Below are 17,209 nucleotides of genomic sequence, written 5' to 3'. Positions count from 1 at the left end.
AAAAGACTCATAACATCTAATCTTCAGCAGAACTCTCAGCAGATTTCACAAAGAAAACTGAGTAAAAGAGGTAAATCAAAATTTATCAAGGACTTCAACATTAACATTGTTAATACATCAATAATTAGTAGTCTAATCCCTAAAATAAAAGATATATGAATTTTCCAATGAAAACTAAAAGCATAATGCCATATTAGGAGCCATCAACAAGTTATTCAAAGCCTAAATTGTCATGCCCAATCCCAGAGTATTTATAGGATTTATTTTTTTTAAATAGAATTCTGAGATACTGCAACTAGTCACACTGCCTAAATCCAAAAATAACATGATCTCTTGCATATGGTTCTGTTAATATACCAATATCTGTACATCAGGCCTTGTTTCTATAGATTACAGATTGCTTTTCAAGCTGAAGTTTATTAAATCATTCCAAGTTTTCAAATGAGTTTGTGGCATGACAAATATTCACTTGAGGCAGGCAAGACTGCAATCAGCAAACTCTATACGCCTATGACTGAACTCAAATTGTTACCAAGTGAAATTGATACCAAGTGAAAAACCSAGAGCATGGACTGTACCGTCCATTCAAAATTAAAGAACCATATTTAAAAATTTTGTCAATATATCTCCATAAATAAAAAAACACCTCATGGCATGATGATAAAAACTGCAAATAGCTAACCACACAGAAATGCTAGAGGCCAAAAATCTTTCAGAACAAAATGAAAATAAATGAAAATCAGCGTAATGAAAAAAACACAAGGCAGTTTCACTGTGAGACAGACCATGAACTAATTTTAGATATAAAACCTAAAAGCTCAAGAGGCAAGGTGGGGGAAGGGTATGGTATCTACTACATTTTTTAACAAAAAAGCCCCAGTATAAACACAGACATATCAGCACAAACATCTTTTTGTAGGTACAACTTTAGTTTAGAGGAGAAATGCCTGGCATAGCTAAAGCAAACTAGATTTCACAGCGTTAAATCACAAAAACCAGAAAAAGAGAGGTCTGATTTATTACAGGACTGTTTGCTGTTTTGTTTTCTTTCCAGTTTGCTGATAAATGACTTTTGAAGCATGTGGCACCATTGCTTCAGCTAGAGAAATTATACACATTTTATAAAGACACTTGAATCCTCTCAGCTCATCAGCAAAACTGATAAATGAACTTTCAGTCTGCATATGCAACATAATGGGGCTACAGTCTATCCTCAGCTGCATGCATTATGCCCAGTAAATATCACAGAATTCTGTGTGATTGCACATACCATGGCTGTAGATACCTGCAGCTATTCTGGTTTTCCAAGAAACTTCACCTGCACTGATTTTGCAACTGTACTTTTGTTCTAGGATTATCAAATGCAGACCTTGTTAAAGACTTAGATCTGCATCCTGTTGGTATTCATTTTTGACAGACTTTTGCTTCAAAAAAGGTGGCCAAGATAAACCAAGTCAACATTGCAAAGATTTTAAAAATCAACATGTTTGGCAAGGAGCAAGAGGCATGTAAACTTTTCTCWAAGTTCCCCACACTCTGGCATCACTTAAGGCTCCTTCAGCTAATGTACTGGGARACTGAACAACCTCTGGCAGAATCTGTGTCCATTTTTCTCAACAAAGGTCATTGAGAAGGATCTAAAAATCATAAGGGTCTAAAAACCAGGTAAATTGCTTCTGCTGAATCTAGAAATCTAGTAAAACAATAACTTTGTTTAGCATTTGCAGTATCTATGAAAATACATGTTTTAGATTTTGCTGTCTTAAGCAAAAAGAAAACTGAAAAACAGTTTTAGCATCCAGATCAGATGAAAATAGAAAGGAATTCCCTRCAGGAATACATAGCAAAAGTGAAATTGCAGATGCCGTTGTTTTAATCRGGACACTGGGATTGTTTTCCACAGGGCAGGTTAATCCATTAGAAATGAAGGTTCAGTTTCAGGGTTTGTTTTAGCTAAAGGCAGTGCTGCTGGGATGTGGGGCATGTTCCCCCTTCCCCACTGTGACTGCTKGAGAYGACACAGCCAYAGGGATCAGCYGCCAGCCCCACTGAGCASAGAGGTTGATACCCATGTGGARGAAGTGAGACAAGGCTGAGARCTGGAGAYTGGSTCTGGGARAGCAAACTCCTAATTTGATTTTCTTGCAGATAATAATTTTGGCTGGACAGATTTGTTTACTGCCCACGATGAGGCAYACAGGATTCCACACAAACACTGAGGGTCTCCTCCTGCACACTCCCATTGTGGACCATGCCCTTAAAGTACACATTGCTCAAAAGCCTCTTCCCTTTATTTGCAAGTGCTTTACGGCAAGAGGATCATCACTGGGACAAAAATGGAAAAGAAAGATTCTATTTCATCCAACAGCATTTTACCAATTCAACTGGTACGACACTGCGCCACTAAGTGCTCCACTGTCAGGGGAACACATCACAGATCAAAGAATTCCAATTTGTTACAGTCAGTGGCTTAATTAAAATAGATTTTCTSTCTGTTCCCTCACAGCATGCTTTTAATTTAAGTACTATACATTTTTAAATGTACTCTTCCCCTCTGCCACCTCTGTCTTTACCTTTGCTTTCCCAATTCTTTCTGCACAGTAAATTACATATTAAATTGTAGGATGATTCATACTCAATACAGACATTCAAATCCATTAATATCTGAACGATGAACTTCTATAAAGTTGCCGTATTTCTTGTAAATTGTCAGGTAGGAACAAACCCAAAAACGCAGAAACACATTCACATGTGATTATCCTTTAAAGAAGCATTGATCTGTCATTTTACACATTAGTAAGTCCCATTTTTCTCCTTAGTTGTGGAATTAAATAATTGGTATTTGCAAGGTAGGTACAGCACCAATTTGTTCTTTCGACAATAATCACTGTATTTTCCTTCTTTTTAATTTCTAACATGCATAACTTTTGAAGTTTCTGGAAATAAACACAAAATACAATATTTCAAGAAAAAGAAAGATTGAATCACTACAGCTTCTGATCCACTGCTTTGAAAGACCTGAAGAAGCATCAGAACTTGTACTAAATTCAGGTTCCCACACTCAGGCAGMAAATTCCAAAGACAAGGCCTTTTTCTTGAAAATACCCTGCAACCAAAATACCAGACATTTCGGTCTTAGCATTGTTGGCTCTAACTACTGAAATGACCTCAAATAAATAAATGATATAGCAAAGGAGAGGTGTTTTCTTACATAAACATGTAATATTTTAACAGACTAAATGCTAGCAGGACTTTGTGTGAGCACAGATAAAAGCTGGTTTGAGTAATTGCAACTACTGCCTCAAAATTGGGACAGTATCTCACTGCCTTTTTCAGTCATGCTTTAAAAATTGTCAATGATTATTTTTTTAAACCCGTGATTTTCACATTTATTCTATGTTATATTTAAGAAATAGGTATAAAACTTCCTAAAATATGTCTTAAAATATTTTTCAAGAAGACCGCTGAGACAGATTCTGCTGCTCAAAACAAATGCCATGTGCAAAAATAATAAAAACTCATGAGGACATTCATGGAGAGCTGAAGTTTATGGAAAGGAACTCGGTATTTTTTAGTTTGGTGAAGAGAGAGGTCTCAGCAGACACAGCCAGAGGACAGACAGCAAAGTCAGTGGTTGCAAAACCACGTAGAGATAGGTGGTTTTGGGAAAGCAAATTGCTGGCTATGAAAAGGCTCCTAACAGTGAGCACAGAAAGCCCCTCCCTTGATGCCAGCTGTGCGCTAGAAAATTGGAATTCCCTTCACTTTGTTTTTCAGGTAAAAAGGTTAGCACTAAAAACAAACAGAAACCCCCACATAAATACCCTYTCATCACTGATTTCTGTTCTCAGCAGAAAGAATCCTCCTGCCTAGAATTCACTGAGGCAAGTGGGAATAGTATTTCTTCCTCCAGTAACTGCACATCCCAAGGAGGTGAAACACTTTCTCTGAAATAGGGCCCAAGCCACAGCTCTTCTGGCAGCAGAGAGTAACAACACTGCTGGTGGAGCTTGTAGTCCAAATACAGTCAAAATCCAAGCTCTTTTGTAGTCTCTTACAATGAAAGGGGAAGAATTCCTGAAAGAGTTGGGAGAGTAAATCCAACTGCTGTAACTCAGATCATTTAACAGCCAGCTATGATAATCTCCTCAGTAAATTAATATGGTTTGTCAAGCCAAACAAACTGCAAAATAAGAAAGCTGTGACTGTGCCATGAAGATTTGCTAATCACGAACATCCATTTCAAAAACGTTCTGAAACTCAGCCGAAATCAGCTTATTATCTCCTTTATTGGTGCTTTCAGAAGAGGGAAAAAAATGGCCCACAGCAACCCAGAAAAGTGAGAATGACGAACAACTGATGTCTGATGCATCTTTAGAGAAAGACAGTGAAATTAATTCATCATAGAGCTATTTATGCTAAGGCAACTGAAGAACAAAGATTGGCCTAAAAGGCCAGTATGGAATACTGCTGGCAGGTCTAAAGGAACGCTATCAGCACAAAACCCTGTACYCCTTTGTCAGCAAGCTCTGTGCCACACTGGAATACACAACACAGGTAGTACATGTTGAAGACTGGAGAAAAAAATATGACTTTATAGTGTATTTGCCTCAGATAAGACTAAACCATGATATAATTACTATTATAAGATGTTTCTATCGTTTATGACCACRTTAAGACTGTCTGCCTAACACGATAGCATTTTACTAAGAATTCCTTTATGACTCAAAAGCTCAGTTACACTACTTTCTTCAGAAATAACTTCTGTCAAAGTCCACACAAGAACTGCAGTAAGCAATTCRCAGTTTTAAGCAGGAAAATATTACTGGCATTACGTTAATAATTAACAGYCATTTACATAAAACACAAGAAAAGCTATCCATCTGCTATCACAAGACAAAATATGTGTAGAACTCCACCGCAGAAAGAGATAAAGACCTATAGCTGAAGTCCAACATAAATAAACGTAATCAATTTCCCAAGCTGACAGTGCATTGTAAATTATTTACAACATATAAATAGGTGAAACACTACTCCAGGTCCATTGAAAAAAACCAAAATGGCATCACAGAAGAAAAATGGCCCAGCATAGCTCTCTATTACCCACACTACAACTGAATGAATGAAATGCAAGAGGAGATGTGCCAAGATACTTGATACTTGCTAGTCAGCTTAATCAGATACTCTCAATTTCCTGCAGGATGGATRACAAACACTGTTCTGCTCCTTACTGCACGCCACGTGTACTAAAATATTTTCTGAGGTAGAATGATCCTGAAAGCCATCTAATAACACAAGGGGTCTGGAAACACACAACCTGACATAATGTAWGAGAGGTAGATTTAAATAAAAATAATTAATTAAAAGATATTGTACATGGGTAACTGAGATCATAAATTATAAGGTTATGATGACAGATACTCAAGTTTATGACTATCCTTCATTGTAACCCTACCATCTCAAAATCCAAAACCTGATTTTGTGCTCCTGACTGCCTTCTGCCCTTATTTTTAAAAGTCATCACAGAAGTTCAGAAGAGTGTAAAATAAAACACGCTTTAAACAATTTTTTTAAAATATTGTTCAAACTGCCATCTCAAAATCAGAAAATCCATTTTATATTCAACAAACTGATATAGTTAAGAATAGAACTCACTTTTTTAATTATGTGCATTTCTGTGAAGAAAGGTTAATAAAAAGTAAGCAAGACTATTGCCATGAAGAACTAGGACTTAACAGAAATTCTGCAATGCTTGAATGTTGTTGAAAATTCTTGTAGCCTTTTTATTATTCAGGAAGGTGTATGTAAGAGGAACTTCCACAGCAAGCTGACTGYGAATCTTATCTTGTACCTCATTATCATCAATAACATGACACCAATTTTCTGCATAACTATATTAATACATTAGCACTGATATGCATTTTATTAATAATCATTTCAGTTGCTTAATCCAGCCAAAGTTTTCATCCATGAGATAYGCATATTTAAGGGCAAACTAGAAAGATCTTTCTCTTTAGTTTTTCTTTCATGAGGATACACAGAAGAAAATAACGGAGGGAGAGCAATGTGAGAACCAAGGGACCATGAAAGCCAAGCCACCTCCCTTCCAGGCTCACCCTTAACTGAAATTATTTAGCCCCCACCCCAGTTACACTGACAATGAAGAAAAACTAGCCATTCTTCTCTCCCTTCAAAAGGTTGATGAAACAAAATATAGGGAAAAATATAAAATGAAAAAAAAAAAAACCCCAAAAAAAAGCATTGTGACTTTCTGAAGTATTTTCCTCGCCGTTGCTAATAGTTAGGGCTTTGCTAGGTCACAGCTATCAGCCATGGTGAGAACTCCCCATTTTCAGTGCCTTCACTAATAAGTGGTTTCCAAAAGAAGAAAAAACACAGATATTATTATTCAGGCCTACTAAATAAAGCCAAGAAAAAAARCTTTATGTTTTTTAACCTCAGCATCACCTCTCAGACCACTTCCAAAAACACTCAGAAATTTTTAGAAATCAATACTTTGAATCAAGAATTTTACCTCAAAGTAATATGAATTTTAAATAAATCACTCTTTTACAATTTCTAGCTCCTCTCTCCATTTTGCCACTGATTTTCTTTCTCTTTCAAAACAGTCAGCTTGCAAACTGCATTTCTTAGCACTACTTACTTAGCTCCTTATTCCTAAAGGAAAATAGCTCCACATTTTTTGTTACTKCCTTGATTTTCTACTCTTCTGTAGTCCCATGTTTCCCTCAAACCCCCATACATTGGGGGAAAAAAAAAGGAAAAAACCTGAAATATTAATTAATTTTTTTAAAGTATGTTTTCTTACTAAAAATCTCTCAAAATATTTTTAGCAAAGACATTTATGGCTGTCACYTAATTTCTCCTGTTTCTCTTTTAAAGACAACCTGGATAATACAGGAAAGGTCCAATAAAAAGAGAACTTCTTGTATACTGTAAGAGCACTTACAGTATCTAAYACATCAGAAAAACTTGGAGAATCTAAATATTCTAAATTGCTAGATAAATCCTTTCTTTAATCATGCTCCTCTCACAAAGATCAYTTTGTGTTGTGTCTAGGTAGCTCCAGTTCTTCTCCTCTTCCTTCCCCCTGGCCTCATGCTGATTACAGTCCCTCTCTGCTATGCCCAGGAGCCAAGCAAAGGGGAAATCCAAGCACCAGGTGTATTTTTTTACTAGGCAAGCTGGAGCCAGACCTCTTGCAACAGAAAATACCCAACCTGAAGATATTGGAATACAGTTGCTTCCCTCGTCACCACAGGAACAYGCTGTACAGAAACCAGCCCCATGACTCAGAGCACATCTCAACCAAGAAGCTCTGAGATGATCCTCGYTCTCCACTGAGCACAGGGAACTTGAAACTACATTCCTAACTGCTTCTTGACATTTCCCTGTCCCTATGCAAACTTAAGTCCATCCAATCCAATTGTGCCTTACTCTCTTTCACCGTCTTTTTGATTTTTCATGCAGTCTCTGCTTTTCATCCCATCCTAGAATGCCAGAATGCCTAATTTCTCTTCTACAGAGTACCTACAATWCTGTTTCTGCTCAAGGGCAAGATGTGAATTACAGGAAAATAAAAAAAATATMATTGAAGGAAAAGGTGATACTGTCTCTCTTTTTAATTCCGTAATGAAAGAGAGGACAGACAACTTCAGTGGAGGGAAATTAGTATACTTCCTATCATACCATGAAAGTTATTTGTTTCCTTTGTTTTATAAATAGTTAAGTATTAACAGTAGAATTTTCAGTGTCTGAATCATGATATGAGAAAGTGCTATTTACAATTTACTTACTACCTAGATACTCCCAGATTCTAGAAGAAAARCACCTCAAAATCAAAATGCTTTCACAGAAGAAGCTGAAAATGTCTGAAAACAGATATACTGCTTTCTCTGGCATCCTTTGGACACATGCTCAGTGATTCAGTTAATCAGCAGCACTRAGTCTGAGATCAATCTTTTAAAGCTAAGTATAAAAGTAGTATCTTACCTTGTATTTCTGACGAGAGGTGCACTTCCCAGTTTAAAACAGATCTTTTCTGCTCCACAGGATGTTTGCCTTAAAGAAAAACTTTCTGCCAGATCAAACCCTGTAAAAAGTGATACAATATGATACAATTTAATGGAATTTAAAAATATTAAGTAAATAATGCATTTCAGCATACTTGCATAGAAGCATATTAGCATTTCTAGAATGCAGGCTGACAAGATATTTTGAAAAGCAGAACTTGAAATCAGAGAAACTTTCGCTATTCATTTTATTTAAGTTATTCATGCAAAATTTACTTGGCAGGTGACTTTGTAAGCTGAAAACTGCATTTGTGAGTTCCTTTTATCATCTGAACTGATAAGAATACAGGATAACTGGAAAAAAACATGAAAATTAGTGTAGCTACTAAACTTGAACCAATACTTTCCAGCAAAAACACGTTCTGAACCTCCCCTTCCTAAGAGCAGCAGCAGCTTTTGGTGCTTGGGGATGGCATTTGTCCTATCCTTTAATTTCAAAGGCAGCTTCAGACTATGATTACTTCCAGTATTAGCCAATTAATACAGATACCCATATTAGCTCAGTTATTTACCTGAAACACCATGACTGTCTCTGTTGATTTGTTTGTGATGACGGGTGACTGTTTTCATTAAAGGACACAAAGCACCTTTAAGAGAACACAGTTTAGTATCTATTATAAAATGTTATCAAACTAAAATAAATAAAACAAACTATCATGACACTGATGGTAATATTGACAAGAATGTTTCTTTAGGATATAAAAAGCAGCAATAAACCAAATTACAAAATCTAAATGAGAGCAGTTTTTATATTACACTTTCAATAATRTAAGCAGAGAGAATTTGTACCACATTTTAATTCAGCTGCCTTTGGTTAAAGTTCAAATAAGCAATATAGCCAGAAGAAAACCATTAAAWTCTTACCACGCTGTTTCCATTTACAACACCCTATAAAGCAGTAACATCTGTTCCAACTTCTTTTATTTCTGACTGTATTATTAGAAAATATTTTTCCCCCATTAATGAATATGAAACAATATTACATTAAAAAAAAAGGCCTCAAAATTAGGCACGGGAGTAAGTCTGAAACAAAGTACTTCTGTAAATGAACAGAAGGTACAACTACGTGGAACATGGTAAACTGAGGTTAAATATACCTGAACCCTTAGATAAAACACTGTATCATTAATATGCAATATCTTACTTGCATGAAGTCCTTTATGTTCTTCTTTTAATTGATATATAGTAATGCCCACTTTAAAGAAGTAAATACAGACAATTGTCACTTTTGTGCAGGGGTCAGAAACAAGGCTCACTATTTAACAAGTTTTGCTAATTATCCTGCTAAATCCAAATAAAACTAGCAAATGAAAGATGACAAATAATGATATTTGGCCTGTAAGCTTATTGAGAACAGAGTTTTGTGAGCTGATGCAACTAAAAACATGTCGAAGGTGTATCTGAAGTTGCTGAACAGTGAAGGTCAAGGCACTTTCTGAAGCATTATTTCAATGAAAAAAGTAAGAAATGTTCTACTATCAATGTGGAAATCACATATATTTAAATGTTTCTTAAGAGCATCCAGACCAAACGCTAGCATTCAAAATTGCTCTATTTGTAATCTCAAAGCATGTGAAATTTGTCATTAATTCTGTAGTTACATAGAAAGCATATTATCCTTCAAAAAACACTCATAAGTATATTTTAGTATTTGATCTGGATTAAGAATAGCTAATTGGAAATAACTAGTAAAAATGAAACTAGATTATGTAATACAGACACAAAGATGCCTCCTGATAATATAGTTAATGAAAGTTATATCTACTCCTTTAAAGAACAGAACGGGCGAAACTGTTTTCTTCCTTCAGTAAGATTAATTAAATTCTATGTCCTTCACATGTACAATTACAATTATAACCAAGATTTTACTGTTACAAGTAACATCACAGATTAATTTACTTCTTAGGCTCTAAGAGAATAATTTTTTTTTTTTTGCCTCATATAGATCCATAAATATATGTCCATATACATGTTCTTCCCTATACAGATAGATAGAGTTTCAAGATAAATGAGATGAAACATACGCATGAAAAACTGCAAATTCCCTTTCCCCAGAAAAGATGCTGAACTGTAAAGAAGAATCATGTTGAAAACTCTGAAGTGAAATCGTTCATCACTCTTGATTTGCAGGAAGTTTTATATAGTGAGAAACTTATTTGCTTTTCTTCACAGTATAAAAAAATGTTTTACATAGTTTTATTTCATATAGTTTTTATATTTTTATAGTGAGAAAAGCATTCACTTTTCTTCACAGCTTTGTTGTTCRTGGTAACATCGCAACTTCAAAACACCAGTTGATACTTACACACACAGTATGGGACAGAAACAGGTTCACCTTAGATACCCTTTAGTCTATGAACCTCAACTTTCAATCATACACAGACTATTAAACTATAGRCTCCTATATACAGCCACTCTAAAACAATGACATTATGGTAGATTTACATAAGTACAGCTCTAAGAAATAAGCTGGCTTAAAGGAAGCCATTTATGGCTGAAGGCACAAAAGAATGCCAGACATACATGGGCGGATATTTTCCTTAAGTCTGTTTTCTACCCAGGATTTTTTTTCAATAATATTCAATAAATGTCAAGGCAGATTCTCTTTTTGGTTAAATTGTTGACAATACCTATAATAAGAGACTTACTGCTGATTTTACCCTAAACTGACATAAGCTTTAGAGAACCTGGGAGAAAAATGTGCTTTGTTTTTTTCAGCATTAACTTAGATGAGTGTTGAGCAGTGAAAGACTRGACAGTTTCAGCTTATTCCCTGCAGCCACTTTCTTCCAAGCCCAAATAAAGACTCAAGCCTTAATTTTTGTGTTATCCAGATGATAGCAACGATTCCTCACATGCCACAGACTGAACTGTGGACCTATTTTTACCAGTGGCATAACAGTCACAGCACAGACAGGCCATTTAAGTGATAGTTATTTGTTTGTCTTCCACATCGCCAGAAGAACGGAAAGAGGTACTGTCAATCTTCTACCGCATGCTGTTGATGCACTCCTTCATCCAATGCTATTCTTTTTACCAGAGAACTAAGGGAAAACTCTCAAATAAYAAGACCAAGCCCTCTCCATACCAAGGCTGACAACTTTCATTACTACAGATTGATGAAAATTCTTTCTACAGTTGCAGCTCACACAGTTAACCTCTTCCATGATTTTTAGTACTGCTATCAGATCCTCAAAGTTTCCTTAGCCTGAGACAAAACAGACAATTGGCCCATTCAACATGTGGATAGCTGAATGAGGAGTTCTACATGAAGATACTCAGGAAAGGAAAAGAACAAGATAAACTCTTACTGCTAATCCAGGTAAGGAAACCATGAACCTACCTGCCCTTAAAACAATGAGTTCTAGGTATGAGTTTATTCATATAAAATCAATCTAAAAATTTTGTAAATATTAATTTATGCAAAGAAGATACATCCCAGATCATTGTCCTCTCTCTCTCCAGTAGGATGACAGTAAGAATTTTTTGTTTGTTTTCCAATAGCATTATGAAAAAAAAAAAAAAAAAAAAAAAAAAAAAGGCACTGCATCTAGACACATCTGTTGCAGCATGTAATGGCGTGTTCCAAATTCCTGGAATGATTGGGACACCTGTTGAAGCACACTTCAACTTCCATCTAGGCACCATACTCAACTTCCCATTCCATGCAAAGGAGGACAGAAGAGACTGTGGTGTGTGCTTCAGTCTCCCTCTTACAAATATCTCGTGTGGACTTCCTGAGTGGGCACTGTAACTTCCAAAAGGCAGCCTTGGCTTCCCTAGATCAAGTGTAACCTGTAATGCCTAGATTCACTTTACAAGTACTTATGTGCTACTTTGTAATTAAACTTCCTGTTCAGGTGAAGTTTTTAGCTGCCATCTGTGACATGTACATTGCAAGAGTACTGAAGCTTCCACCAGTGAGCATGACCAGCCTAATGAATGCAGCCAAAGASCAAAACCCAATCCAACATACACCCACATCCTATGTCGACTTAAGCTTCAAGCAGAAACCCATACTAGCCAAGATTTTTTTCTCATACTCTTACTGGATCAGGCTTCATAAACACAGACATAGGTAACCTTCAGAGCTTACTACACRCTTGCAAATATAAGCAATGACATTTAGTGAGTCTACCTCAGAGGTACGCATGCTGAAGGTCAAGAATTCAGATTTCCTACATACCTGTAGCCTCAAGTATAGAGGCACCAGGAAAGAAGATGTGATTTTTTTGTATTCCCTTTCTTCACTCTGTAAGGAAGATCATATTACATTACAACATATATGTCAATTAAGACAAGGCTGGGAAGAATGAAGGAAACATGATTCAGTCAACTTCTAGTCTGGTGACTATTTAGATGGTTATGAAGTAACATAACAGCACTGGTAGGCAGAAATAAGAAATCCAAGCAATGGAGTTCAAGGGTAGGGTTACTCATGCTAGACCCCTGGAGAACTATATTCTCTCATGAAGAAGAGGAATTAGTAAAAAAACAGGTCTTCGTATCATTTGAGACAACCAGGACCACTTCACCAAGGGCAAGTCTTGCATGAGTAACCCAGTGGACTTGTACAATGGAGGGACTACATCACTGGACAAGGGAAGAGCTATGGATGTCATCTGGACTTCTGYAAGACCTCTGGCACGGTTCCCACAATGTCTCTGAACTGGAGACATAMGGATTTGATGGGCAGACTGCTTGATGGATGAAGAATTGGTTGGATAGCCACATCCAGAGGGGAGTGGTCAACTGCTCAATGTCCAGATGGAAATCAGTGACAAGTGATGTCCTATATTGGGACCAAAGTTATTAAATAACTGCATTCATGACACAGATGAAGGGATTGAGTGGTCCCTCAGCAAATTTGCAGATGACACGAAGCTGGGTGGTGCAGTTGACACACCTGAAGGACAGGATGCCGTCCAGAGGGAGCTAGACAAGSTTGAGAATTGGGCCCAGGGGGAAGCTCATGAGCTCAACAAGGTCGTGAGGTGCTGCACCTCATGAGTCAGGGCAATGCCCAGTATCRAAACAGRAAACACTCATGGATGAAAAGCTGTAGATCAGCTGATGGTGTGTGCTCACAGCTCAGAAAGCCCATCAAAAGAAGCATGGCCAATGGGTCAAGAGAGGTGATTGTGCCCATCAGCTCTCATGAGACCCACCCAGCTGAAGTACTGCAGCGTGTTCAGAGCCCCAACACAACAAAAACATGGACCTGCTGGAGCAGGTGCAAAGGAAGGTCACAAAAATTATCAGAGAGCTGCAGTATCTCTCCTGAGAGTTAGGGCTGTTCAGCCTGGAGAAGGCAAGGCTTCATGGAGACCTTACTCAAGCCTTCCAGCCAGCAGGCCTATGAGAAAGATGGGGACAGACTTTTCATCAGGCCCTGTTGTGACAGGCCAAGGGGTAATGGTTTTCAACTAAAGAAGTTAGATTTTGATCAGACTATACAATGATGGTGGTGAAACACTGGATCAGGTTGCCCAGAGAGGTGGTAGATGCCCCATCCATGGAAATGTTCAAGGCCAGGTTGGATGGGAATATCAGGAATATGAATACATTGTACATGAGAGTTACTGTAGTGTCACTACCTTGATTTTGAGAAGTATCTAGCTGTACTAAAACATTAAAACCAAAAAGGAGAATTGATGTGCATACTTGAAACCTCTCACTGTATTTGGGTTAAAGTGCCTATCCAAAATTATGGGTCATAGCCAATACTTTTCACAACAAATTCCATGTCAAAAGGCAACGGCAATTCACCATGCSTTACAGTCCCAGGACTTTGTTTATACAACATTTTTCATGGATTAGCGAGTGACTTTAAGAAACAGTAATTGTAAAAGAAAGTTGAAAAAGAAGTAATGATCTGGGAATGAGACAAAGTATTAATACTCTTGATAAAAAGCATTCGGGAACGATCAAATTAGAACTTCATGCGTCACTACAGAAAGAGTTCACGTCTGAACTCAAACCCCAAATTATCCCAATAATAATAAGTTGACACCATGAAGAAAATATTCTTGAAGTCAGATCAAAAATATGCCTGTGGAAAACTCATGAACCCTCTCCCCTCAGATTAGCTATATTCCATCATGAGAAGTGAGTGCTTCCTTCTAACGAACACTCAGTATATCAAAATCTCTGGACAAGTGAGAACTGAAAGAAATCCTTGATGCAAATGTAACCGTTACTGACATGTTTAGAGACAAAGGATTGCTCCAAGAAGATACAGCATACCCTCTCAGCCTCTGACTCTTTTATTCAATACTGGTATTTACTTATTACAATATTGACCCAAGGAATAAGTCACAAGTATATTCAGCATGCCTGAGAGCTCAGAAYGTGCTCCCCTTCACTTGCACACAAGTTAATCCTTTCCTTAACACACTTCTTTCCCTCACCCCCCTCAAACTTACTCTAATTTATGTTTTTCTGTATATTTGAAGCCATTCCTTTACATTCAAGTAGATCAGGTGAGAAATTTCAGGATCCAAMTAGAGATCCTACCACAATGGTTGGTTGGAAAAGCTTTCATATTAGCAGTGAGAAATAAATGTTATTCATATGTTGTTGAAGGAAGAAAACCAAAAAGATAGTCTAGGCAGACACTGAAGGACAGATGCTGATTCAAACAGAACTGGTACATAGGAGACAACAAAGGCCCAAGAGTGACCGAAYGCATGATAGAAAAACAAAAATCTTTAGATATTACTAGCTTCTTGATGTAAGCACATTTCCAATCATTAACAGATTCATCTGCATACAAATGATCAAACTGGAACAGGACAACTTTGCAATACAGAGTACTAGGTTCAGCGGAAAAGGGCAGATTAACAAATAGGTTGGCACAAAGTCTATACCATTTTTACTGCTGCTCTGTTACTTGGTCCATTATTTCCCAACTCCTGCTTTCTGGCCTATAGCTTGTATTTCTTTTCTGGATGATAACCATTCCTACAAACTCTAGTAGAGTTTCTTTCCTGTTATCAACTGGAGGCTTAACTCTGGGCTTAATTCAAACACCTGCTGTTGGCAGAACTCTCAAGCTGGCAGCTCTCTACTTGTTATTCCTCACCATCTGCCTGTACCACCACAAACGGAAGAACTGCACGCCATCAGTTACTCACAGGAKAGGTTCAATCTCTCCTCTTCTTCCTAGCAGTTCAATTGGACCCATATTTGATCCATTTGTGGCAATCAGGTTAAGGAAAACTACAACTTCCCYGCTGGCTGCTTAGCCACAAACTTCCAACAGAATGTAATGCACAGCTCAGATGCACTGCTTATTAGCACTTCAGTGTGTCTGCCACCTCTTCTGCGGCTGGCCCAACTTTTAACAAGTCATCATTTCATTAGAAAAATAAAATAAAAGAGACAGCGCTTCCATAAATTTTACCTTCACATTTTTCAATTTATATAGTTAGGGAACCTTCTGTWCTCACACCATTTCAGCATTTTACAAACTTCCCTTCTGCAACCCACCACCTAGTAATGGCAGAGAATAAAACGTATTTTGCTTCTTTCAGACACAATGATTTCACAGCTATGATGCAGGCTTGCTCTCTCAGAGGGTTTGAGAACATTTCAGCAGTAGAGCACTTAGCCTCCCTGCCCCAAAAATGTAAGGGGAAAAAAGACTTTGACTTAAATTCAGACTCTTCATGATGCATTATTATTACCTCAGAGCCCACACATTACACTTATCATTTATTCATTATTACTACTTATAGTTGCCAGGAGTAGTAAAAGAATTATAATCCTAGTAATGGATTTTTAAAATTTCCTGGGCCTGAGTTTCAAATCTTTTATTGAGATGCCAAGTTGTTACATATGTGTAGTTCCTATTATCCTCCATAGGATTTCTGGAAAGGAACAGCATTACCAAGAGTTAATTTCATTTTTGAGAAAAAGCCCCRACTCACTTTAAATAGCAATTAGCTATGTTATCCTTTCTAATAATTATAGAAAAATTATAGTAAGTTGRAATACATGCTAAGGCTGAGCAATTCTAGAAAACTGATGTTCCTYATTTGACAAGCACACATGTTGTGTCTTATCACAGAATTTACCACATTCTGGAGAGTTAACATAGAGTTTAAGTGAGAACACCAGATAACATGTGGAAAGTAAAAGAAGAAAACAGAGCAATATGAGAAAATTCGCAGAAGATGCGTAGCAACACCTTTAAAGTTAAACACTATCATTACATTCCTTTCCCCCCTCTTAGGAAGAAGGCTTTTTTTTAGCTCTGCATGTGTGAAATGTATGACCCATTCTAGTGCTTAGATTAAGTATAGGTGTGGTTAACATGAACATTAGATTGTTTAAGTCAATGTGATAGCTAGTCTGCTCATGACTTTGTTCACAGAAGTTTTGCAAGCTCCGATTTATAATCTGTTTTGTATGGTAGGAAAATAAAAGTAGAAAACAAAACTCCTAGGAACTACAACTACCTCCAAACATGAATCTTCCAACTACAGGAAGCAGAAAAGCTGTTTTGGAACTGCTTCAAACTTAGGATATTTCAGAAAAGAGATTTAAAACTTGTCTAATTGTATGTGTTCATATTGTTAATTTTCTATATGGTGGTGTTATTTGATAAATAAAATTTCAGTACTGATATTTATGCCTTTGGTGTGTGATGGACAAGAAAAGTGGAGGTACCTGTCTGGTCACTGACAGCCACGGGAGCAGAAACAGGAAGGAGGAAGACTGCCRTACAAAGCCAAACTGTGCAGGATCCAATGTACTTCATCTCCTCCTGGACACATGTGAACAAACAGCTACAAATCTGAAACAAAAAATGAGCACATTTAGAACAATGCCATCTTATTCTTCTCACCTAACCCTGCCAGAAAACTACAAACTAAAAACTTCTTAACRGTGGAGAGGAAGTTGCTAGTTACATACGAGCATTCAATTTATCTGTTTAAGGAGCTGCAAAAAAGAGAATTATGTCAGTTTAGGAATAAATGATAAATATACTACTTTTTAGATTTTTATTAATAAACCCACGCTTTAGAAATACTAACGGAGAAACATTAACTGTAAGGGCACTGAATTTTCACTTCATTAGTAATTACTAATTTTCTTTTATATTGCTCCTC

At 36.9% G+C, this 17,209-nt stretch overlaps 1 protein-coding gene across 1 annotated transcript in view; it reads right to left on the bottom strand.

Annotated features, from left to right (window-relative positions):
* COL19A1 (collagen type XIX alpha 1 chain) overlaps positions 1–16,886 on the bottom strand; it is a 172,946-nt gene extending 156,060 nt beyond the window's left edge. The window contains exons 1-3 of the mRNA XM_057368851.1: positions 16,767–16,886; positions 8,606–8,680; positions 8,014–8,113 (exon numbers count right to left, since the gene is read on the bottom strand). Coding sequence (XP_057224834.1) covers positions 8,014–8,113; positions 8,606–8,680; positions 16,767–16,857 — 266 coding nt within the window. The 5' untranslated portion in view covers positions 16,858–16,886. The remainder of the gene's footprint in view (positions 1–8,013; positions 8,114–8,605; positions 8,681–16,766) is intronic.
* Positions 16,887–17,209: the final 323 nt, after the last annotated feature.

This window comes from Malurus melanocephalus, unplaced genomic scaffold, assembly GCF_030028575.1.
Source record: "Malurus melanocephalus ecotype Western Australia unplaced genomic scaffold, MMel_1.1 scaffold_4, whole genome shotgun sequence".
NCBI lineage: Eukaryota > Metazoa > Chordata > Aves > Passeriformes > Maluridae > Malurus > Malurus melanocephalus.
Note: the sequence above shows the minus strand (reverse complement) of the source record. Positions and strands in the feature narration are given on the sequence as shown.